Here is a 23,062-nt window from a genome sequence, read left to right as displayed (position 1 = left end):
CGACCCCTAGCCTGGGAACCTCCATATGCCACAGGTGTGGCCCTAAAAATACCAAAAAAAAAAAAAAAGAGAGAGAGAGAAAGAAAAGAAAAGAAATAATTTGAGGATGAGGAGAAACCAAAACCAATGTACACCATTGGTGGAAATACAAAATTGCGCAGCCATGGAAAAACAGCCAGTTCTTCAAAAAGTTTCAAAGAGGTTCAGCAATTCCACTTCTGGGTACATACCTCAAAGAATTGAAAGCAGGATCTTAAATATTTGTACAGCTGTGTTCAGAGCAGCATTGTACACAATTGCGAAATGTAGAAGCACCCAGTGCTGTCCGTCCGGATGAACGGACGGACAAACTGTGGTCTCTACACACAATGGAATATTACTCAGCCTTGACAAGGAAGGGAGTTGTTACACATGCGACAACGCAGACTAACCCTGAGCACAAGATGCCAGGTGAAATAAGCCAGACACAAAGGGAGAAGTACGTGTGTTTCCGCTTACATGAAGACCCAGGGGCATGCTTGCAGAAATGGAAAATAGACAGTGGGGGCAGGGGTGGTGTTTACTGAGGACAGGGCTTCAGTTTTATAAAATGAAGAGTTACAGGACGGATGGTGGTGACGGCCACACAACAATGTGAACGTACCTAACACCACCAAACTGGACACTTAAAAATGGTTAAGACAGTGGAGTTCTCGTCGTGGCTCAGTGGTTAATGAATCCAACTAGAAACCATGAAGTTGCAGGTTCGATCCCTGGCCTTGCTCAGTGGGTTAAGGATCCAGTGTTGCCGTGAGCTGTGGTGTAGGTTGCAGACACGGCTCAGATGCTGCATTGCTGTGGCTGTGGTGTAGGCCAGCGGCTACAGCTCCAATTCAACCCCTAGCCTGGGAATCTCCATATGCAGCGGAAGCGGCCCAAGAAATGGCAAAAAGACAAAAAAAAAAAAAAAAATGGTTAAGACGGTAAATTTTATGTGGATTTTACAGGGGTGGTGGTGGGAGGAAAAACAATGAAGAGACCCTTCTTACCCCCCTACACACATACACACACATACAAACTTGAGAGCCATCCTCTGCTAGACCCTGGCATTAGGATCCCAGGGGAAATGGGTGACACGTGCCCGGTTCTGGTTCCTCCCGGGACCTGGGTTTTGTTCCTGAGCTTTTGCTTCTCCACCTCAGCACGTGGAGGTATGTGCTGGGAGCACCTCGACTGCACCTGCCAAGGTTTCATCCCAGGACGGCCTCTGCTTCTCTGGCCATTTGTCTGCCAGCATCTGGAATTCCTTGCCCACCTCCCTGCACCGAGACCCCGGCCTCGCCTTTCTCCCAAGAGCCCTCTCGTCTGTCCACTCAGGCTTCTGTGGCTGTCCCAGGCTCCAGCCCAGCTTAATGGCCTGACTGCCAGCCACGTCCAGTCCTTGTGGTCCTAACCTGGGCCCGATGGTTCCTCCCCAGCAGGGGTGAAGAGGAATAAAGAAGGTCTCCTAATTCCTGTAGCGTCTATTTGGATTTCTCAGGCTCATACCCTTGATGAATGAGTTTTCTCACGTGTCCAGGGACTTTTTTCTCTTTGCTTCTCTTTAGAGCTGGAAGTCAGTGAGAGTCCAGTCCAGGGCCTAGGGTGAGTTGTGCTGTGTTTTGTTTTGTTTTTGTCTTTTTGCCATTTCTTGGGCCACTTCCGTGGCATATGGAGGTTCCCAGGCTGGGGGTCGAATCAGAGCTGTAGTGCCAGCCTACACCAGAGCCATAGCAACGCGGGATCTGAGCCACATCTGTGACCTACACCACAGCTCATGGCAACACCGGATCCTTAACCCACTGAGCCAGGCTAGGAATCGAACCCACAACCTCATGGTTCCTAGTTGGATTTGTTAACCACAGGAGCTCCTGTGCTGTCTTAACTGAGTGTGAGAACGGAGCCCAGGCTAGAGGTAGGTACACGGGCTGGTGTCCACTGGCCGTGGTCCATGTCTTAGGGGCAGCCGTGGGCTGCAGGTGCCTAGCTCGGCAGCTAAGACTCAGCCCACACCGGGTCTGGCCTCAGCCAAGGTCAGCACTTAAGTGCTTCCTGCTGGTTATGGTGCCTCGTCTGTGGCTGGCCTTTGGTGGCCCCAGCTGCTGCAAGGCCAGTCCTCACCTCTAGCTCTGGCTCGTTGCAGCCACGGTGTCTGGGTTTCCACTGGGTTCCTTCCCACTCCTTGTCTGACTTACTGGTTGAGCTGGTCCTTGCCAAAGGAACATTTCCATGGTTTCCAAGAAGGGATTCAGCCTTTATTTCTTCTCTGCTCTCGTGGCCACTGTGGCAGAACAGGGAGGGCTCAGATTTCCCTGGTGGTGACTGCAACAGGCATTAGGGCTGTGATGCACCCCAGGTCCCAGCCCTGAAATCCTGGAAGGGGTTGATTCGGGCCTTACTGGATGCTGCCCTTGACTTTGATCTTCTAGAAGATGAGGAGAGCAAAAAATCTCTGAAATGTCTGAAGACAAGAACCTTGTCCAGGTTGCCCATGACCTTATCCAGATACTCTCTCCTAGAACTAGTAATGTGCGATCCACATTTTTCAAGGACTGTTTACATAAAGGATTTGATGACTGCTCTGGAAGCACAGAACTAACTCTGGTGCTCAGGCTGTGTCTGACCTGGGCCTGTCCTGTGTCTTTCCGGTGTCACAGGCACATCTTCCTGGTCTGGGCTCTCCTGGGTCCTCACTGGAGGGACTGGGGAAGGAGCGTCTCAGCCAACCCCAGCCGGGAAAGGGCTGGGACCCTCCAGCATTCAAGGAGGAGCTGGCCCTCATGGGGGGACACGCCTCCCAGCAGCCCTCCCTCGTGACAAACAAATGAAGCCCTGTCCTCCGGTCCAAGGAGGCAGATTCATGAGGGATAGTTTAGGTGTCATCGGTGTACCTGTTATATCTGTACCACGTGATGGTCTTGACAAACGCACGCACAGTGTAAGGACCACCATAAGAGGGACAGGGCCTATTCACACCCCAAAGTTCCTGACACCCTGGGCCACCTCCCCACTTCCCTAGTCAAAGTCACCCTTCATGCTGCCCAGAGATACCTGTCTCCTTCCTCACAGACACTCACACCTGAATCTGGGTTGAACCCAGCAACTTTTCCGACCAGCAGTGTGTGGGCAGGATGTCACCTCTGTGACTAGGTTCCAGAAGGTTCTAACTTCCATCTTGCTAGCAGACATTCTCCCTCGGCTTTTGGCTCCCGCACTTTGAAGATGCAAGCTGCCACATCCAGGAGCTCAGGCCAGGGACTGAGGGTGCCCTCTTGGCCTAGAGCCAGCAAGGAATCAAGCCCTGCCACCAGCCAAGTGCCTGAGCACTTGGGGCAATTACAGCCCAGCTTCCCGCTGGACAGCAGACCGTGGGACACCCTGAAGCAGAGAAGTCAGCTGTGCCCGGGCTCCTGATCCATGGAAAGCATGAGATAATGAAAGTGCGTTATATTAAGTTGCCAGGTTTGGGGGTAATTTGCAATGCAGCAACGCATAACCAAAGCTGTCGGCTCTTGCGCTTCAAATGAATGACACGGCAGGTGTTCTTTGGTGCCTGGCTTCTTCCCCCAGGAAAATGTGTCTGAGGGTCATCCAAGTGCTCGGCTGGGCTGATTGTTTGTTCCTTTTTACTGCTGAGGAGATTTCTACAGGGTGTAACAGCCCCGTTTACATGTCCATGTCCTGATCCCAAGATCTTATGAGTATGTTACGGTACTTGGCAGGGGGGGACCAGGGCTGCAGGTGGAATTCAGGTTGTAATCAGATGACCTTGAGATGGAGAGGTAATCCTGGATCATCTGGATGGACCCAATGTAATCACAGGGCAAACGGAATATATCGAGTGATGTGACATATGGAGGACTCCGCCAGCATTGCTGGCTTGAAAATGCAAGGGCAAGGCCACCTCTGGAAGCCGGAAAAGCCTCCAGAAAGCACACAGCTCTGGACTTCCCCTCGTGGCACAGCGGAAACAAATCTGACGAGCATCCATGAGGACGCAGGTTCCATCCCTGGCCTGGCTCAGTGGGTTAAGGATCCGGCGTTGCCGTGAACTGTGGTGTAGGTCACAGACACAGCTAGGATCTCGAGTTGCTATGGCTGTGGTGTAAGCTGGCAGCTGCAGCTCTAATTTGACCCCTAGCCTGGGAACCCCCATGTGCTGCTGGGGCGGCCCTAAAAAGACAAAAAAAAAAAAAAAAAGAACACAGCCCGGCCAACACCTTGATCTGAGCCCTCTTCTAGGGTCTTCCACCCATTTTGCAATCTGGCCTCCAGAATTGTAAGAATAAACTAGTTTTGTTTTAAGGAACTCAGTTTGCCCTGATTTGTCACAGCAGCAGTGGGCACCTAATGTGCATGGGGGGAGGTAGGACACACTGTCTACCTGCTCGCCTGCTGGTGGTTTGGGGTGCATCCAGCCTAGGCTGCTGGGCACAACTCTGCTGCACGGATCCTGAGTGGTGTGGGGTACTATCCCTACCATAGCCGCTCACTTCCCGTGCAGGAAGAGACCACTTGGCTGCTGTGTGATTTTTTTTTTTTTTTTTTTTTGTCTTTTTGCCTCTTCTTGAGCCACTCCCACAGCATATGGAGGTTCCCAGGCTAGGGGTCTAATCAGAGCTGTAGCCACTGGCCTACGCCAGAGCCACAGCAACGCGGGATCCGAGCTGTGTCTGTGACCCATACCACAGCTCATGGCAACACCAGAACCTTAACCCACTGAGCAAGGCCAGGGATCGAACCCACAACCTCATGGTTCCTAGTCGGATTCGCTAACCACTGTGCCACGACGGGAACTCCATGAATTTTTAATAGAGACTTCATATTTTAGAGCAGTTCTAGATTTGCTATAAAATGGCATGGAAGGTACAGAGATGTTCCAAATACCCGCTGCCCACCCCCCCATTACTCACATTCTACACTGGGGGCGTTGGGGCGGGGGGTGGCATTTGGCACAGTGGATGAACCCACATGGGCACGTGATCATCCGGAGGGGTTTACTCCTGGTTTTACACTGTGTGGGTTTGGACACATGTATAATGACAAGTATCCATCACTGTGGTGTCAGAGTCTTGTCACTGACCCCCAAATCCTGGGCTCCCCATTACGCCTCTCCCAGCTTCCAGCTAGCATCGATCTCTTCTCTGTCTTCCCAGCCGGTCCTTGTCCCAGAAATGGCCTGGAACTGGAATCCACAGTTCTGTAGCTTTCGGAGACTGCTTTCTCTCAACGTCGTGATATGCTGTAAGTGTCCTCCAGGTCTTTTCATGGCTCTGCAGCTCATTTCTTTTTATTTATTTATTTTTTATTTTTTTGTTGTTGCTGCTCATTTCTTTTTAGTGCCAAATAATATTCCACTGTCTGGTGGTATCTGTGGAAGGTCAGCTTGGCTGCTCTCAGGTTTTGAATAAATTGTGAATGAAGCTGTTATAAACATCACATGTAGGTTCTCAAGTAGACATAAGATTTCGATGCCTTTGGGTGAACACCAAGGAGGGCGACTGCTAGATCCTAAGGTAAGATATGTTTCATTTGGTAAGAAGCCAAGCTGTCCTCCAACGTGGCTGCACCCTCTGCACCCCACCAGCCGTGATGAGAGTTCCCACCACTGTACATCCTCGCCAGGGCTTGGTGTGCTCAGGGCTCTGGGCCTGCTCATTCTGACGGATGTGTAATGGATCTCATCATCGTCTGGATTTGCATTTCCCGAGGACTTATGACACTGAACACCTTTTCATGTGTTTATTTGCTGTCAGACTATTTTCTTTGATGAGGTGTTTATTGAGGTCTTTAGCTCTTTTTTTTTTTTTTTTTTTGGTCTTTTATTAGGGCCGCACCAGCAGCATATGGAAGTTCCCAGGCTAGGGGTCAAGCTGGAGCTACAGCCTCTGGCCTAGACCACAGCCATAGCAACACCAGATCCAAGCCACATCTGCGACCTACACCACAGCTCACAGCAATGCCGGATCCTTAACCCACTGAGCGAGGCCAGGGATTGAACCCACATCCTCAAGGACACTAGTCAAATTCTTTTCCAAAGAGCCATGACAGGAACTCCGTGGCTCGGTTTTTAATCAGGTTGTTCTTATTGTTAAGTTTTAAGAGTTCTTTCTATGTTCGGAACAACAGTCCTCCATCATGTATTTTGTAAATCTCATCTCCCTGTCTGTGGACTATCTTCTCATTTTCTTGACATTGCTTTTCATAAAGCAGAATTTTACATTTTTAATGAAGTCCAGCTTATCAATTCTTCCTTTCACGGATTTTCCCTGTGGTGTTGTTATAAAGCCATCACCATCCCCAAGGTCATCTAGGTTTTCTTCTAGTTTTTTAGCTTTGCGTTTGAGATTTAGATCTGTGATCCTTTTTTTTTTTTTTTTTTTTTTTTTTTTTTTTGGTCTTCTGTCTTTTCAGGGCCGTACCTGTGGCATGTGGAGGTTCCCAGGATAGGGGTCTAATCAAAGCTATAGCTGCCAGCCTATGCCAGAGTCACAGCAACACCAGATCTGAGCCATGTCTGAGACCTACACTACAGCTCACGGCAACGCCAGATCCACAACCCACTGAGCGAGGCCAGGGATCAAACCGCAACCTCATGGTTCCTAGTGGGATTCGTTCCCACTGCACCATGACGGGAACTCCTGTGCGATCCATTTTGAGTTAGTTTTAGTGAAGGTGTAAGGTCTGTGTGTGGAGTCATTATCTGCATGTGAATGGCCTGTTGTTCCAGCACCACTTGTTGAAAAGACTGTCTCTGCTCCACAGCACTGCCTGTGTCCCTTTGTTAAAGGTCAGCTGATCACATCTGTGGGTTTGTTCCTGGCTCTCAACCTCATCTATGGATGTGCTTGTCTGTCCTTCTCCAGTTAATCCAGTGAAGCTCCTCTGACTCTGATCTCCTTCAATGTTGAGCTGGCTATTCTGGGTCTTTTGCCTCCTCATAAACTAGAATCACTTTGTCAGCTTCTGCAAATAAGGTGCTGGGACTTTGAGGTTGCAGTGAAATCTGTAGATCAGCTTGGGGAGAACTGACATTTTGACAATAGTAAGTCTTCTGCCCATAACATGGCAGAGCTCTCCATTTAATGATTTGAGCTCTTTCATCAGAATTTTGTCGTCTTCCTTATCTAGATCTTGTACATATTTTGTTAGATTTATTATTCAGCATTTCATTCTGGGGGAAGCTAATATAGCATAGGTTAATGCTAGTCTGACGCAAGGAGTGAGGAAGAATTCCTTCTGTTTCTATCATCTGGAAGAGATTGTAGACAATTGTTATTTCTTCCTTAAATGTTTCGTCAGATTCACCAGTAAACCCATCTGGGCCTGGTACTTTCTATTTTGGAAGGTTATTATTAATTCAATTTCCTTAATAGATAGGCCTATTCAATTTGTACATTTGCTGTATTTTTCAAGGTTTTTTGTTTGTTTTTTTTTTTCTTTCTTTCTTTTTTTTTTTTTTTTTTGAGAAAGAATGGTTGAGTTCATGGGAGTTAAATGTGCATATGGGCTGAGACAGCCCTGGAAATAAACTGTTGGTGCCCCAGGGGTGGGCTTTTAAAGTGGCTCAGCTACCAGCCAGCACAGCCAGGATTCAGCGTTGAGGGTGTGGGTGCATTGTGTGTCCTCCACCAGGCCCTTGGAGTCTTGTGAGGCTACCATCCTCTCCCGAGCTCATCTCTCTTTGTATCGCTGCCACCTCCCAGGTTCCAGGAAACACAGCCTTTCCTGAGAGCTGATATTTTCTTATTGTTCCGGAGACCCATGGTAAAAAACTCTACCAGGCAGGACATAGGCCAGCAAGGCACGGGCACTAGAGAACCTGGTTCCCTGGGGACAGCAGAGCCTTGGGACAGCTCCCGCCTCAGGGCCTTTGCACATGCCTTCCCTCTGCATGGAGCCCTCTTCCCCAAGTCCCCCATGTGGCTTCCCATGGCTCAGGAAGTGCCTGGCACAATGACACATTCCCCTGGAAGCCTCCCCTACCTGCTCCCCTCTGATGCCACCCTCCACTTCAGCCCCCTTCTTAGATCACACCTCATAGCATGTGTCTCTATCTCACAGTCAAATCCATGGGCCTCTAAGTCTGGTCCCATCAAATGCCCGCTCATATGGTAGGGCCTTGCCTTATCCCTGGAGAGCCTAGACCCAGCCAGCCTGCTCCAGAAAAGGTACGCAGTCAGGGTTTGGCAGTGAATGGATGATGCCTTGCTCCCAAAAGGCTGCACCTGGGGCCCCAGGCTGACCCGGCCCAGACCAGCTCTGCAGGGACTGGGGTCAGCAAAAAAGCCCTGGGCAGGAGGTCCTTGGAGATGTCCCTCTCTGGCTGCAGCTGCTCCAGGGTGGGAAGGGGCTAGCCCCCTGTGACTCCACTCACCTGACCTACTCCCAACCCCAGCCCCCTGCCCAAGGAACACACCCTCTCCCAGAGCCAGGCCTTAAGTCTTCAAAGGGAGCTTGGCAGAAAACTGAAGCCAGGGCAGGGCCAGGGCCACAAACCAAGTGGGGCATACACAGCCCAGTCCCCATGACTGTGGTGGTCCTGGGATGAGACCAAGAGATGGCACCCCCTCACTGCCCAGGTGCCCGGCATGAGACCTACATGCGGATCTGGGTGTTTTTCAGGGTGAAGCTCAGCTCCTCCAAGGCCTCCTCCATTTCCTGGGTGTTCTGGATCAGCGAGAGGTTCTGCTCTTCCAGCTTCACGAAGACATCCAGGAGCTGCTGGGGCTCCGTGAAGTACAGCTCCAGCTCCTGCAACCAGAGCCACATGTGGGTGTGGACAGTGGCGGGCTCCTCGCCCCACCCCCGCAGAGGGGCACTGACCTCCCCGTCGCTGTCTGGGTCCTCCTGCACTGGGAGGGCAGAGCTGGACCTGCAGAGTCACGGGGTCAGGGCACCCATGGAGGCCCAAGGGCCGTCTCATCCAGCCCCACCCCTTGTCCCCTCCTCTGTCCAAGTGGCCAAGGCACTGGCACCAACCTCTGCTCGGCCCCTCTGCCATCACACGGTAGTGGAAGAAGGGTTTCTACATCCATTAGCTCATCTTTCTCCCTTAGAATAAAGCTCTGCCTCCTCCCCGGGGCCTGTGGGCCCCCTGCCCCGAGGCTGCTCTGCTCATGCCCACCAGCTCTCTCAAGGTACCAACACCCCCTCAGGACCTGTGCACCTGCAGCTCCCATTTGCCACTCTTTTTCTAAGTGCCACCTCCTGTCAGATTTGGCCTTAGTAGCACTTGTCCCTGATGGTCCCACTCACAGCTGCTGTGACACTCACGCCACCTCCAATGGACCCTGAGCCCGGTGGGACAGGGAGGTACTGGGCCAGCCCAAAGGAGCAGGAAAAGCCGTGTGGGCTGCAAACACTGCTCAGGGCCTGGACAGATATCAAACCTGCTTCTGTGGCCCTTCCTGGCCGCTCTAGCCTGCGCCCTGCCCAGGTGGGCAGCTTCCACTGACCCAGGTGCTGTCAGGGCCAGCTTGCAGCCTCCAGGCCCTGACCTTCCTGAAGTGGACAAAGAGCAGCCCAGGGCCTGTGGAAGGGCCCACGCTGACAGTTCACACGCTCACCAGGCCTGTGCCTGCCTGGCATGCACACTGACGTGATTCAGCAAGTGAGACACCTGCCACGCAGACAGCCAGTCTGGGAATCTGCCTTCCAGGTGGAGGGAACGTAGGGGTGGGCTGAACTTTAGCCCCCACCTGCCTGTTCAGCTGAGCACCTCGTGCAGCCCACCACCTGCCTCAGAGGACTCAGAGGCCCTGGTCACACAGTTGGTAGATGGAGGGGCCAGACCTCTGTTCTCAGGGACTGTCCTGACATGAGCAGGACAGTGGGAGCTCCAGGGCTGAGGGCAGCCTCGGCAGAGGAAGCACACCTCAGCCCCTGAAATGGAAATTCAGCCCCATCAGCAAGGGTTATAGGGACACGTTAACCAGCTGCCTGTGCCCAGCCTGTGCATTGGGATATGCCAGTGGCACTTCAATATCAGAGAAAAAGGCAAAAGAAGACCCAAGTCTAATTGTATCAGTGCTCTGCTGAAACTTCCCAGTCCCTAAGGCCCTGGACCTTCCAGCTCTGCTGGGCTTCCAGCCCTGCCTGGCTGCTTGATGCCCCAGTTAGCTCCCATCCTGTGGGCCATCCTCCTGGAGGGGCTGGGCTTTGGGGTGGCTGAGCTGGAAGAGCAAGAGGATAGGGAGGAAGGGGCACGAGGGCCTATGGTCACTGTCATGGGTATTCGACAGTGGGTATGTGGGGGGTGGGGGACAAGGTTCGGGCCCTGCAGGAAGAGATCCAGGAGGGGTCTGAGGTGCATGGTGGTCCCGGAGGCGGGTGTTGGAGGGGCTATGGGGCAACTCCCTGGAGCTGGACCTTGCCCCCAGGAGGAGGCCTGGTCTTCCACTGGAGCATGGAGGGACTAACGCAGCTGTCAGACCCAGGATGGTTCTGCACCATCTACAGACCCAGCCCTGAGACCCCATGACAATGGATTTTGCGTGTCAACTTGGATAGATCAAACATTATTCTAGGAGTTCCCTTCGTGGCTCAGTGGCTAATGGATCTGACTGGGTTCTATGAGGATGAGGGTTTGATCCCTGGCCTCGCTCAGTGGGTTAAGGATCCAGTAACGCTGTGAACTGTGGTGTAGGTCGGAGACTCGGTTTGAATCTGGCGTGGCTGTGGCTGTGGTGTAGACCAGCAGCTATAGCTCTGATTAGACCCCTAGCCTGGGAACTCCCATATGCCATGGGTGTGGCCCTAAAAACAATTAAATTTAAAAGTACATGTGACTGTTCTACCCAAGTGGGCCACCCCAGGTTCAAGTTCATCAAATCAGACAAAAATAAATGTTTGAAAAACAACTTGATTTTCAGGCTGAAGTCCAATTTTAGACACTCCAAGCAGGGTCGGGTCCATCTGGGGCGCCCCTGGCCAGAGCCATCAGGGTCCACTGCCCAGCAGGCCAGCTACCTCTGAGCCTCCCAAGACCACTCACCTTTTGGGGTCCAGCCCGCCAGGCAGGCTGGGCTGGTTGCCCTGCTGGGGGCTGGCAGTGCCAGACAGGAACTGCCGCAGCCGCATCACCTGCAGGAGCTTGGCGGGCTTCTTTGAGCCCTGCCACTCTGGAGGAAGCAGAGGAAAGGTGTCCACCTGCCCTGCCTGGGGTAGGGCCCCACCAGCCTGGGGAAGCCACGTACCTCTGAAGCCCGTCTTGCCTTTGATCCCAGGTCCTACAGGAAACAAGGAAGGGGACCCTGATGGCTCAGGGGCACAGGGTTCCCCAGGACCCCCCAAACTGTCCAGCCTCTGCTGCAGGAGGAAGCTTGGCTTTGAGAACTGGTCCCATCTCCCAGGAGTGAGCTTGTGGGCTGAACCCTGGGGCTCTGCAAGGAGTCTAAGAGTTAGCCCATGGCCTGGACGCCACAGAGTCAAGGGGCACCAGGCAGGCCCTCCCCTCCCGGCTACCTCTGTCCCCGAGCTGGGAGAAGAGCATGCTCTCCTTGAAGGCCTCGACCGCCTCCTTAGCATTTCTGAACGCCAGGCGCTTTCTCTCCTGTTCTTCCAACCATTCCTTGGGTGACAGCTTGTACAGGAAGTCCCTGTAGACCTTGTAATGCTGCAGAGTGTCTTCAAACTTGGAGATTTCACTAGACCAGGGAGAGGATGGGTGAGGTCAGACTCGGTCACTGGGGCCCCCTCAGAGGGGAGCCGGGGGCCCCAATCCTCCTGGAGGACAGGCATAGGAGCACTGGGTACAAGGACCCAGCAAGCTCCCAGCCCAGAGCAGCAGCCGCTCTCTCAGGGTGGAGCAGGGGCCCCGGAGCCCAGCAAGCCGAGCCTCGGAGGTGTGCCCCCAGGACGGCCACTGACTCTCTCTTGGCTTCTGCCACCTCATCTGGAAAAATCCTTAAGACAGTGGGGGGTTCCAGGTGTGTGCTGGTAGGGATGGCAGGGGCCATCCCCCTCCCTCTGCTCTCACCTTTTGATGTTCATGATCTGGGTGGTCAGATCGCGGATCTCAACGATTTTCTCCATCTTAGCTTTAGACTCCTTCTCAGCCCTGGGGGTGGGGCGGGGAGGATGCCAAGGGCAGGGTGTTCAAGAGGGCATCCACTCTGCCTTCAGGCTGGACGTGGGGGAGCTGCTGGGGGTGTGGGGTGGGGCTGGGTGGGATCAGGGTTCAAAAGGGGTCAAGAGACAGTCAAGGGAATGTGGCAGGTCAGCTGGTGGGCAGGTGTGCACAGGGCTGGATGGTGGGTGTGTCAGGCCTGAGGGGTGGGTGTGCACAGGTCGGGGGCGGGGGGGGGGACCTGCAGGTGGTGGGTGTGAAAGGCCCACAAAGCAGGGGGCTCACACTCTCAGGGCCTGCACAGAGCTGCGGTCATTTTCCCTGAGGAACTCGTCGAACAGAGCAGCGTCCTTCTCCAGAAACCTCTCTGCCTGCTCCAGCTTGGCCTCCTCCCTGGTCATCAGACTCTCCAGCCGCTGGATCTCATTCTGCTTCACGTCTAGGGCATACTGAGGGCCCGGGAACAGGAGTTGCCCCCTCACAGTGGCCGCCCACAGCCTGAGGGGCAGCCGGCCTACCTGGATGAGGAACATCTGCCGCCTCAGGCTGATGTAGCTGTTGATGTTCTCAGGTTCCACCTTGTCTGCAATGAGAGGCACGAGGCACCTCGGGCGGGCAGACGGGCAGGGGGAGAGCCCCAAGCCTACTGCCCTGGGCCCAGGGTGGGCACAGCCAGGCAGGGCAGGACAGTGGGCACTTCCAGTGCCATGAGGCCCTGGCTGCTGCAGGGGCTGTGAGAGATCGAGCTCTGTCTCCAGCAGAAGGGGAGCAGGCTCTGCAGATACAGTACAGTCTCCATGGGCCAGAAGGTAAGTCCTCCATATGTCTGACTTGAGCCTCTCTTGCTTCTCACCAAGAATGAGGCTCCTGACACCCCGCCTTGTATGTCACCTGACTGCATTTAACAGTGAAAGGCCTATTAGCCGGACCTGGGTGGAGGCAGCAAGAGGAAAACAAGGCAGCATGATCTCCACCTGGGAGGATGTTTGCCTCCAGGGCCCAGCTCGGGCAGCAGCTAAGTCTACACTGCCAGGGTTTAAGCCAGGCGGGAGGAAATTACGGAGGGCATCAGGACCACCCTCCCGAATGCACTCGCAAGAGGCAAAGCCCATGGGGGCCTTTCCCTGCCCTTCTGGAGAGGAAGGCCGGGTGCTCTCCAGCTACAGATGGGACTGTGAACTGGAGTTTGGCACCTGCCATCAGCCTCTCAGGGATTAAATCATGAACCCCTGCAGCTGCCGTCCCACAGCACCCCCCTCCCACCGTGGAGACCAGGAGGGAGGCATTTTGTGCTCTGGGAAAACTGGAAGAACAGGTCTTCAGATAGCTAGATATTTTTAGGAGATTTTATGAGCCCGATTCCTGCATCTCCTCATATCTAGAAAAACACTAAAATCCTTCATGGTGATACCTGCTCCTTGTGACTAGTGGTTGCCTTCACGAGACTGGCAGCAAACTTTTGCAAAATGTGTGCCTGGCTGCATAGAGCTCCCCTTCACCTTTAGCACATTTATCCTGGTATTTTTTTCTTTCCTCTTTGTGGCAGTATTTCAGTCTGAAATGCTGCCTCCTGGGCTGCAGTTAAGTCGACAAAACAAAAAGATGTCACAGTCATCTGTGAGTGCAGCCCCTTCCAAGGGTGAGCCTGTGAGCCCTGAGCAAACTCAGGAAGGAAACAAAGACTGGCCCCTTAGCTGAGGTGCACAGCAGAGGAGTGATTCCAGTGAGCCAGCCCTTTGCATCGCCCCAGAGAAATGCGCTGAATTCCTTGAGATACCCCGTTTTCTGTAATCTATTGTCCCTGCTACCTGCCTATATATCCTAACTCCCCCTCACCTCCTTGGAACGGTAATTTAGTGACTTACACTTCACTGGTAGAATATTAATGTGTATTCAGCACTTCAGATTTCCTACTGGATCATAAAAATAACCCCAGCTTGGGAGTTCCTGTTGTGGCTCAGTGGTTAACAAATCCGACTAGGAACCATGAGGTTGTGGGTTCGATCCCTGGCCTTGCTCAGTGGGTTAAGGGTTCGGCGTTGCTGTGAGCTGTGTTGCAGATGCAGCTTGGATCCCGCGTTGCTGTGGCTCTGTTGTAGGCCAGTGGCTACAGCTCCGATTCGACCCCTAGCCTGGGAACCTCCATATGCCACAGGAGTGGCCCAAGAAAAGGCAAAAAGACAAAAAAAAAAGAATAACCCCAGTTAATACACACAGAACTGACTCACTACATGCAGTGTCTGAAGACAGAATCCCACAACCCATGTGGTTGTACTGTTCTCAGCCAGGAAAGGAAGCTGCAGTCCAAAGCTGACTTGGCCACGACAGAGAAGCCATTAAGTGCTGAAGCTCAGATGTGAACCCTAGTCCCAGATCGATACACTTGACCAAGTTAAATGACTGCATTTTATACACTGTACAGCCTGAATTCACTGTACAGTTCAGCATTCGGATCGCATGCAGTACTGGGATTCGAAAGCTTGCAATCCGTCTGGAATGGATCTTTGTGACAGAGCAGAAGTCAGGCACAGAGGAGACCCTCCCCCTGCCCCCACGGCACCATAGCCCCGCATCTCCAAGCACTTTAACAGCACTGTTTCGACAGGAATGGCCACCACCTGACTTCAGGGGTCCGGGACAGCACCTCGGGTCTTGGAGAGTTTCCAGGCCATCTGGTCGTGGAAGGTGCGCAGCTGCTCGGCGTGCGCCTGCACCTCCAGGTCCTCCATCTCATCCTCCAGCTGCAGCTCGCGCCGCAGGCTGGCATGCTTGGCTGACACTTTGGAAGAGGACGTCATCTTCTCGTGCACCCGAAGCATCTTCTTCTTCTCCCGATCCTGGGGGGCGGGATCAGGCAGGCTCAGCCTCCCCACCCCTCCTGGAAGAGCTGAGCTGCGGGTAGGCAGTGGCTTGGGCTTCTGCATTTGGCCAGCAGCCTTCACATAGGAGGGTCCCAGGATAGGATGGGATGGGAGCTCTTCTTCCCAGAGGCCTGGTGTGCCCCTTTTGCCACAGGGGCTCCCAGCCTCTCCTGCTGTCCAGGCCCTGGGACCTCCATATCCCTGTTGGCTCTGGAGGGCCTGCCTGATTGGATAAGCCCTCACATGGTCTTCATATGGCTTCTCCTGGTCAAATTCTACTTCCTGCTGGCCCTGCCAGGTGCGAGACCTATTCTACCTCTAATGTGTGCAGAAATCCAGCTTGAGGCCACTAATTTGCATATCCATGCACAATGATGTTGGGAAAACGTCACTCATTAGAATCCCAGTGGCAAAAGGTCAGTGATTTAAGGACACTGGGCAGCTTCTTGGGGTCAGTCTGAGGACACTGGGGGGCTGTGCTGGGGGGAAGGGTGTGAGGTGGGATGCAGACGAGCCACGGGCTGGGGGTCAGGCTCCCAGGCACTGCTGTGGAGGGGGGGTGCATCTGGCCTCCAAGAATTCCAGTGAGAGGGGACTGTGCAAAGTTAGAGCAGGCCGGGCGGTTCCTAGGGTCTTGAGGGACAGGGAGCATCACACAGGGACAGCAGAAGTTAAGCCATGCTGGCTAAGGCTGCGGCCACGGAAGCTCCGAGGAAGACACCTTAACAAAGGTCCGGGGACAGTGGTGAGGAAACTGGTAAGACGGTGGGACACACAGAGACCTGGGGCCAGGCAGTTTTGAGTTGACTTCATAGGAAATGGTGAGACATTGATTATTCCAGAGGAAGACAGTGACCTGATGTGTGCGTGGTCTGGCTGGGCTGTGCGAGGGAAGAGGCGTGGGCAGGCTTCGCCTGCATACTCACTGCGAGAGACTTATTCCGCTCCTTATCTCTGAGCAAGAAGAAATCCACATCCTCGGACATGTGGAAGGGATTATCTGAACGGTCGGGAAGCATCATGGACACTGGAGAGGGAGACAGCTCATGGAGAAACGGGCCAGCCCTTCCAAGCGGTGATCTGTGCCTCTGAGGTCCGGGCACCCTCCTAGCCCAGCAACAGGGCTTCCATGAAACCATGAGCCAGCAGCGAGTGTTCTCTTAGATCCAGCTGTGCCTGAAGGCCACCCCTGGACCTTCCAGCTCTATAAACTTAACTGTCCCGTTTCACCTACTTGGACTTGGGCTTCTGTCCCTGGCGTCCGAAAGAGACTTGTGAACACAGACCCCACTGTGTCTCAGACATGTGCTTCGTTCCTGGCCCTCTTCCCCTCTCATTTAAAATCTCAGGCACCCCAGCTCCAGAGAAGAGAGAAGCTCTGCCTGCATTTGTAAGTAATGGGACCAGCTGACCCTGGCACTGAGGGGGATGGGCATCTGGAGGACATGCTTGGTCCCTGTAGGGGGTCTCCTGGAACTTCCCAGGGGCGAGGCTGGGCTTGGAAGCAGGAGAGGACCCAGAGCCTGAAGTCTGGGGAGGCAGGGCAGGGATGTGGGAGGTGGGGGCTGCCACAGACCCCGATTCTGTTGCCCTTCTCCCAGGAGTAAAGGTGAGGCTCCCACCACTCAGCTCACTGGGTATCAGACAAGAGGGGCCCCACAGGGCACCAAATTTAGGGCTTAAACACATGGTTGCTTCCCCCATTCTTACTTTAGAAGAAAGAGGTTTCACTGTCTAAAAAATAAAAATAAAAATAAAAAACTCTTGAAAGTAAAAAGAATATCATATTTAAAAGAAGAAATACATTTTTGGGAGTTCCCGTAGTGGCTCAGAGGAAACGAATCCAACGAGGAGCCATGGGGTTGCAGATTTGACCCCTGGCCTCGCTCAGTGGGTTCAGGATCCGGCGTTGCCGTGAGCTGTGGTGTAGGTTGCAGATGCAGCTCGGATCCCACGTTGCTGTGGCTGTGGTATCGGCCAGCGGCTACAGCTCCGATTCAACCCCTAGCCTGGGAGCCTCCATATGCCACAGGTGCAGCAAAAAGACAAAAAAAAATAATAATTTGATCCTATCAAAACAGAATTTACAAAACAGAGTGGTGCTCAGAGTGTAGAGAACAGAGAAAAATCATCTGCCTTGCCCTGGCCTGTGAGGGGGGTGGTCAGCAGAGGCTCTGTGAGGTCTCAGCCTGGTTCTGGAGGAGGCCTGTACCCTGGGAGCAAACACTGAGGCAGAGTGGCCCAGGGTCCATCGGGGACCCACAGACAAGAGGGCTCAGGGGAGACAGGGGCTCGTACAGGACGGGAGGGCAGGAGACCCTTCCAGGTTTGTGCAGGTGTGGTTTGAAGGGTGGAGTCTGTGTGCTTGCTGACTGATCCTGACAGTGAGCCCAGGCACAATTGCCAGAGGGCCTTCTGCCAGCCCCATTTCTCATCACTAGAGGAAAAATACCTCCGACTTTGTATATGTCTCTGTTATTTCAGGTCTCAGTAACTCAATTCCTAATGGAAACAGAAAGCAGTTTCTCTCTGGCTTTCATACCAGAAACGCAATGCGAAGGCCTCAAGGGGCTGAGGGAGAGTTTGCATCCCAGCAACTGGACTTCAGTTCCCAGCTCCAGAATTACCTTTGCTTTTTTTCTCATGTTTCTTTTTTTCTTCAGTGGTGGAAGAAGAACTTTTGTCCGTGGATTCTGGGCTGTTCTCTGTGAAGATACAAAAGTGAGGGCTGTAGCACCTGACTCAATGGCTTGTGACAGCTGTGAGCACAGCGTGGCCAGGGAGACTCCAGACACACCAGGGCTCCAGCTGCAAGGTCTCACCTGCCCGCTGATGGTCAGTTTCCACATCTGAGATGATCATGCTGACTTTGCCAGGAAGCTGTGAGAATTATGCAAGAAAAGAGCCACCAAAGTTCCTAGCACATGTGCTTGGCACACAGAAGGCATCTTGTGCCCCTCACCTGGCACTCCTCCCCTTGCTCCTAAGGGCAGAGTGGACCGTTTTCATGGAGGCCACAGGCCCTAAGTACCTGTTGCCCACCTGGCCAGCGCTTTTGCTGCAGGCCTCCCAGAGTTTCCTCGGGGCCCCCTCCCCATGCTGTTCTCTTGTCAGCTGATACCACAGCACCAGAGGCAGGCAGGCAGCAGCAGAGAGGATGCATGGAGGGGTGGCTCAGTGTCACCCCCTTTTGTCTCTGGTCTGTCGACACAACTCCCACAGCAGCACCGAATTCCCCCGAAGCAGGCATCCCGGGAGGCACCTGCAACTCAGCAAAGCTGAGCCTCCCCCAGACCTGCCCCAGGGGCCCCCCTGCCCCCTCACCACCCACCCTTCCTCCCATGCCCTGCTTGACACATGAGGCTCAACAGCTTGGGGGCTTTTTGCTTGTCTTGGACCTGCCTTTCTGGCTAATGCAGCCCTCACCCACACGCCCTCCCCATCATCCAGGTTCCTCCCAGGTCCTCTCCCAGCCTGCCCTCCCTCCTGCGGGACCACAAGAGCTCACGCCACCCTGTGCCTCCCTGGGCTCAGCTCCAGACTGGCATCACATCCAGGACCCACACAACGGGAGCTCATGCTGCGATCACCCTCGTCTCTCAGGAACCCAGGAGATGAAGACGTGTGCAGGTTGAGGGACACCCCAGGTACAGCTGGGAGATCACACGCCAATGCCTGCCTGCCCTACACATGGGGCAGCACTGCCCTCTGCCAGATCCCGAGGCCCAGGTACCCAGACAGACTCCAGGCTGAGCAGCTGCAAATGATTTGCAGGCGAGATGACTGGCAAAAGACAACCTAGAAAACTGCCCCATATAAGCAACACTACTGCCCGCAGCTCACTCAGCTGACCCTGTGCTCTGCCACATACTTTGCTTCTAATCAACTCTGTCTCTAGTTCAGAATCTAGGTCTCTTTGCTGAATTCTTCCTTCAAAGAAGACAAGGACTGAGATCCTTCTTCCAGCCCTTCCACCTCCAGAATCAGCCCCACGAGAGACAGGTCTGGGTCTGTAGTCCCTGATAGGGCTGTGAACTGGATCAGTCCCTCCCCATCCTTAGGCTGGGGTTCCACAGGGACCAGGGACCAGGGGAGACCCCAGAGACAGGCAGGTGCTGCTGGGTGGCCCCCATCGCCACTCAACCCTCTGGCAAAACAAGAGAATGAGGCCTGCATCCCAGGAGCCCTCCCACCCCACCCTCAGCACCACCCTGACCAGCCAGCCTGGGTCCTGTGCCTGGTCCTCTGACCTGGCAACCCTCTTCTATTTTATCCCAGAGCCACATGACAAAGCGTATGCAGGTGTCCCCTGCCACGCCACTGGGAGAAGCAAACACTGGGAACAGCTAGCCCTCAGTAGCGACAGGTGCAGGAGTGCCAGTGTGCCAATCCCTGGGCATCTCTGCGACCTGCAGCAGCACAGAGCGGGGGGGGGGGGGTGCACGCGGAGGCGGCAGAGTTCACTGAGCCTCTCTGCCCGGTCCCCTGCCCACCTCCCTCCTGCTCCAGCCACGCAGCCTCTGTGGGCTCCTCACACAGGATCGGCGGTTCCTGTCCCAGGACCTTGGTCAGTGGGGCAGCACTCTCGAGTTTGTTCCTTTCTCAGCTCCCATCTCTGGGGGAAGGCATCTGAGCCGTGTGTGGCTCACCTTCCCACCCGCATTTTGGAATCCCAACCTCCCGAGACTGGCTTGGTTCACGGCAGTCCCTGGTACCCAGTGGAAGCGGCTGGGGAAGTGGCATAAACGCAGGAGAATGTGCCAGGTGGGGACATCCACCTGGCCTGGTGCCTCCCTTCCCTACAGGCAACTCCACCCCACTCACTCTGCTCCCACCTGGGCTCAGAGGGACCGCCACAACAGCAACACCAACAGGCACAGAGGAAGGGGGCAGAGGGCGCTGCCCTGGGGGTCCTCCCCGCCTCAGTTCCAGCACCCACTTTTCCCCTCCCTCCCAATGCCCCCCAGACCTTCAGAAACACAAGGCTGCCCTCTTCTGGGCAGGCACAGGATTGGGGGGTGCTTCCTACTGTACAGCACACGTGGGTGTGCATCACACACAGACGTGTGAGCACACGGCCTCCCCACCCACACCTTCCCGGCAAGGGGGCTGGCCTCCCGGGTCCTCAGCCCTCAGAGCCCGGGGGTGGGGGGGCACCCATCTGCCCTCAGAGCCTGGTGTCATTGCAGCCACATGTGTGCCTAACGTGGGTGAAGGCGGGGAAAGGCCTTCCGACAGGGCTGGGGGTGGAGCTGGAAAGGGATGAAGGAAGTTTCAGTTTTCAGGGTTTTTTTGTTTTTGTTTTTGTTGGCTTTTTAGGGCTGCACCCATGGCATATGGAGGTTCCCAGGCTAGGGGTCCAATTGGAGCCACAGCTGCCAGCCTACGCCAGAGCCACAGCAATGCGGGATCCAAGCCACGTCTGCGACCTACACCACAGCTCACGGCAACGCCGGACCCTTAACCCACTGAGCGAGGCCAGGGATCGAACCTGCAACCTCCTGGTTCCTAGTCGGATTTGTTAATCACTGAGCCATGACGGGTTTTCAGTTTTTACTCTTCCAAATTTAAACAGAATAAAACTAAGAGTATGTCTTAAGTGTTGGTGAGATCTAGAAGCTGGTTTGTGGAACAGCGGCCTCTGCTTCCCACTGCCCAGAGTTTGGCTGCACTCTGCCCGCTCATTCTATATGCACAGCCCTGCCCAGAGCCAGGGTGGTGGCGAGGACCCCACTGGTTGTGCCCCCGCCCCACCCCATACCCCAGGCTGTCCTGTCCTTGCAGCCAGAACATTCTGGAATTCTGTGATGTCCTGTCCCACTCATAAGGCAATGCCCCCACTGCACAGTCTTCCCCCAGCTACCCCCCCCACCTCCTCCCTGGCGGGGCAGCCCCAGTGCTCCTCCCCCTGGGACATGCTGTCTCCAGGCAGCCTCACCCCCATTCCTCCCATCTCTGCTCAAATGCCTCCCCCTCCAGGAAGCCTTCCTGGACACTGGGCCTAAATATGCACCCCATCACCATATCCATTTTCTGTATGATGCTTAGCACTGTCGAACACTCTCTCGCCCATTTTTTTTCTTATTTTTTTAAGCCCACACCAGAGGCATGTGGAGGTACCCAGGCTAGAGGTCAAAACAGAGCTACAGCTGCCAGCCTACTGGTTACTTTTTTTTTTTTTTTTTTAATTATAGGCATCCTAGTGGGTATGAAGTGATGTCTTGTGGTTTGGATCTGTTCTCCTGGTGACAAATGGTACATAGCTGCTTGTCACGTGCTTTGCGGCCATCTGTATATCTTCTTTAGAGAAATGTCTCTTAGGTCCTTTGCCCATGTTTTAGTTGGGTTGTTTGTTTTTACTTGTTGAGTTTTAGGAGCTCTCTGTGTATTCTCAATATTAACCTCTTGTCGGAGCCCCTGTCCTGGCACAGCAGAAACGAATCTGACTAGCAACCATGAGGACGCAGGTTCAATCCCTGGCCTCGCTCAGTGGGTTAAGGATGTGGCACTGCCGTGAGCTGTGGTGTAGGTCACAGACACAGCTCGGATCTGGCGTTATTATGGCTGTGGCGTAGGCCGGGGGCTTCAGCTCCGATTTGCCCGCTAGCCTGGGAACCTCCATATGACCTCCATATGCCACAGGTGAGGCCCTAAAAAAAAGCAAAAAATATATTTATATATATTAACCTCCTGTCAAAGATTTCCTTAGGTGCCTGCCTTCCAAGGCAGGGGAGGGCAGGTCCTGTCTCTGAATCCCATTGCAGACAACAGATGTGGCGGGAAACAGCCCCAGCCTGAGCGGGTGAAATAATGACCAGCCTCTGTGTGGCCCCCTGGCAACCAACACACAGCCCTGATTTGGGAGGACAAGACCTTTTTGTCCACCCCAGCCCCAGCAAGCCACACTGGGAACTCAGGCCACCTTCTCCACTGGTGCCCAAGTGGAGACTGGAAGCCGGCAACTGAGAGCCACTCCACAAAATGCCAAAATCCAGTGGAAATTCCCAGCCTCTTAGGTTCTCCCCTGGAACCTGCCGTGTCCATGTTTGAGGTTCTGATAGCTCCCGCCCACTCAGCAGTGATTCTGGTGGAGAGTTTCTCCCAGGTCTTCCTACCTAGACACCCCCTATGGCGGGGCCACCCCCCACCCCCACCCCCACCACCTAGATGTTTTATTTCTTCAATGCCACGAAAGGAATTTGCTCCCTTAAATCCATGTTGGATGGTTACTGCTGGTGAATACGGGCATGGCTAATTTCCGAGTGTTGATCTTGTACCGGCAACGCTGCTAGATTCCTAGCTCCACATGGGATCATGTCATCTGTGAACAAGACAAGCCTTCCCAACCTGAATGCCTTTTACCTCCTTCCCTCATGCATATGCTCCAGCTGAACTTCAGCCGTGCTGAAAACCACAGTGGAAGCAGACATCCTCATCTGGCTCCTGATCTTTGGGGAAAGCTTTCAGCCTAACAGGAGTTTATTGAGGACTTTTTCCCTAGCCAGGCTCTGCGGAGACAGCAGCGTAAGAGGTAGACAGACATGCCCTGTCCTCATGGAGCTTACAGTCTGGGGGGAGTGGGGAGAAACAAGGTACATACGGACTGGTGAGGCAGGGGAGGTGGGGAGCCAGGAGGAGCGAGGGGGAGGTGAGGCTGCAGCATGATCACACTGGATTGGGAAGTGGGGGGGGATCCCTGAGGGGACACACAATGAACTCCTAAAGAAAGTGACGGAGGAACACAACCCCAGGGGAAGCCGGGGGAGAGCATTCTGGGCAGGGGACTGTCCAGGGAGCACTGGCAGGCAGCATGAGCCACAGGAAAGTGAAGAGGACGAAGGGCAGAGCTGTGGTCACTGTCTCCCCAGACGCTGAGAGCAGGCTCTGCCTCTGTGTCCCTGACTTCTGTACCCCAGCCTGGCACAACGCCCAATGCAGAGCAAGGGTGCTCGCAGCTGGCCACCAGCCTGGACCGGGACAGCCCCATTTTGCAGCTTCCCGGATGAAGGCTGGGTCACTTAAAACTGTGGTTCCTAAAAGCCACCAAATCAAAGGACTGCCTCCAGCCCCACAGTGGGCATCAGCGGGGGAGTGTGTTAACAGGTCTCTGACC

At 54.3% G+C, this 23,062-nt stretch overlaps 1 protein-coding gene across 43 annotated transcripts in view; it reads right to left on the bottom strand.

The window, feature by feature from the left end:
• Positions 1-23,062, bottom strand: part of CFAP100 (cilia and flagella associated protein 100) — a 40,191-nt gene that overhangs the window by 11,618 nt on the left and 5,511 nt on the right. For 4 of the 43 annotated variants that reach the window (XM_084968575.1, XM_084968574.1, XM_084968573.1 and 1 more), the window contains 11 exons: positions 17,577-17,654; positions 15,876-15,976; positions 14,733-14,925; positions 12,607-12,671; positions 12,374-12,537; positions 11,999-12,079; positions 11,485-11,666; positions 11,217-11,249; positions 11,015-11,141; positions 8,845-8,893; positions 8,621-8,772 (listed from right to left, as the gene is read on the bottom strand). In XM_084968575.1, the coding sequence (XP_084824701.1) occupies positions 8,621-8,772; positions 8,845-8,893; positions 11,015-11,141; positions 11,217-11,249; positions 11,485-11,666; positions 11,999-12,079; positions 12,374-12,537; positions 12,607-12,671; positions 14,733-14,925; positions 15,876-15,976; positions 17,577-17,654 (1,225 nt within the window). Of the gene's footprint in view, positions 1-951; positions 2,444-5,815; positions 7,271-8,620; positions 8,894-11,014; positions 11,250-11,484; positions 11,667-11,998; positions 12,080-12,373; positions 12,672-14,732; positions 14,926-15,875; positions 15,977-17,576; positions 17,655-23,062 lie in introns of those variants that run through there. The other 39 variants (XR_014810436.1, XM_021098946.2, XM_084968578.1 and 36 more) reach the window with 30 other exon arrangements.

This window comes from Sus scrofa, chromosome 7 (assembly GCF_054392235.1).
Source record: "Sus scrofa isolate SSC_HxYL_T2T_F1_AM1 chromosome 7, Sscrofa_HxYL_maternal_Yorkshire_Landrace_v2.0, whole genome shotgun sequence".
NCBI classification, from domain to species: domain Eukaryota; kingdom Metazoa; phylum Chordata; class Mammalia; order Artiodactyla; family Suidae; genus Sus; species Sus scrofa.
Note: the sequence above shows the minus strand (reverse complement) of the source record. Positions and strands in the feature narration are given on the sequence as shown.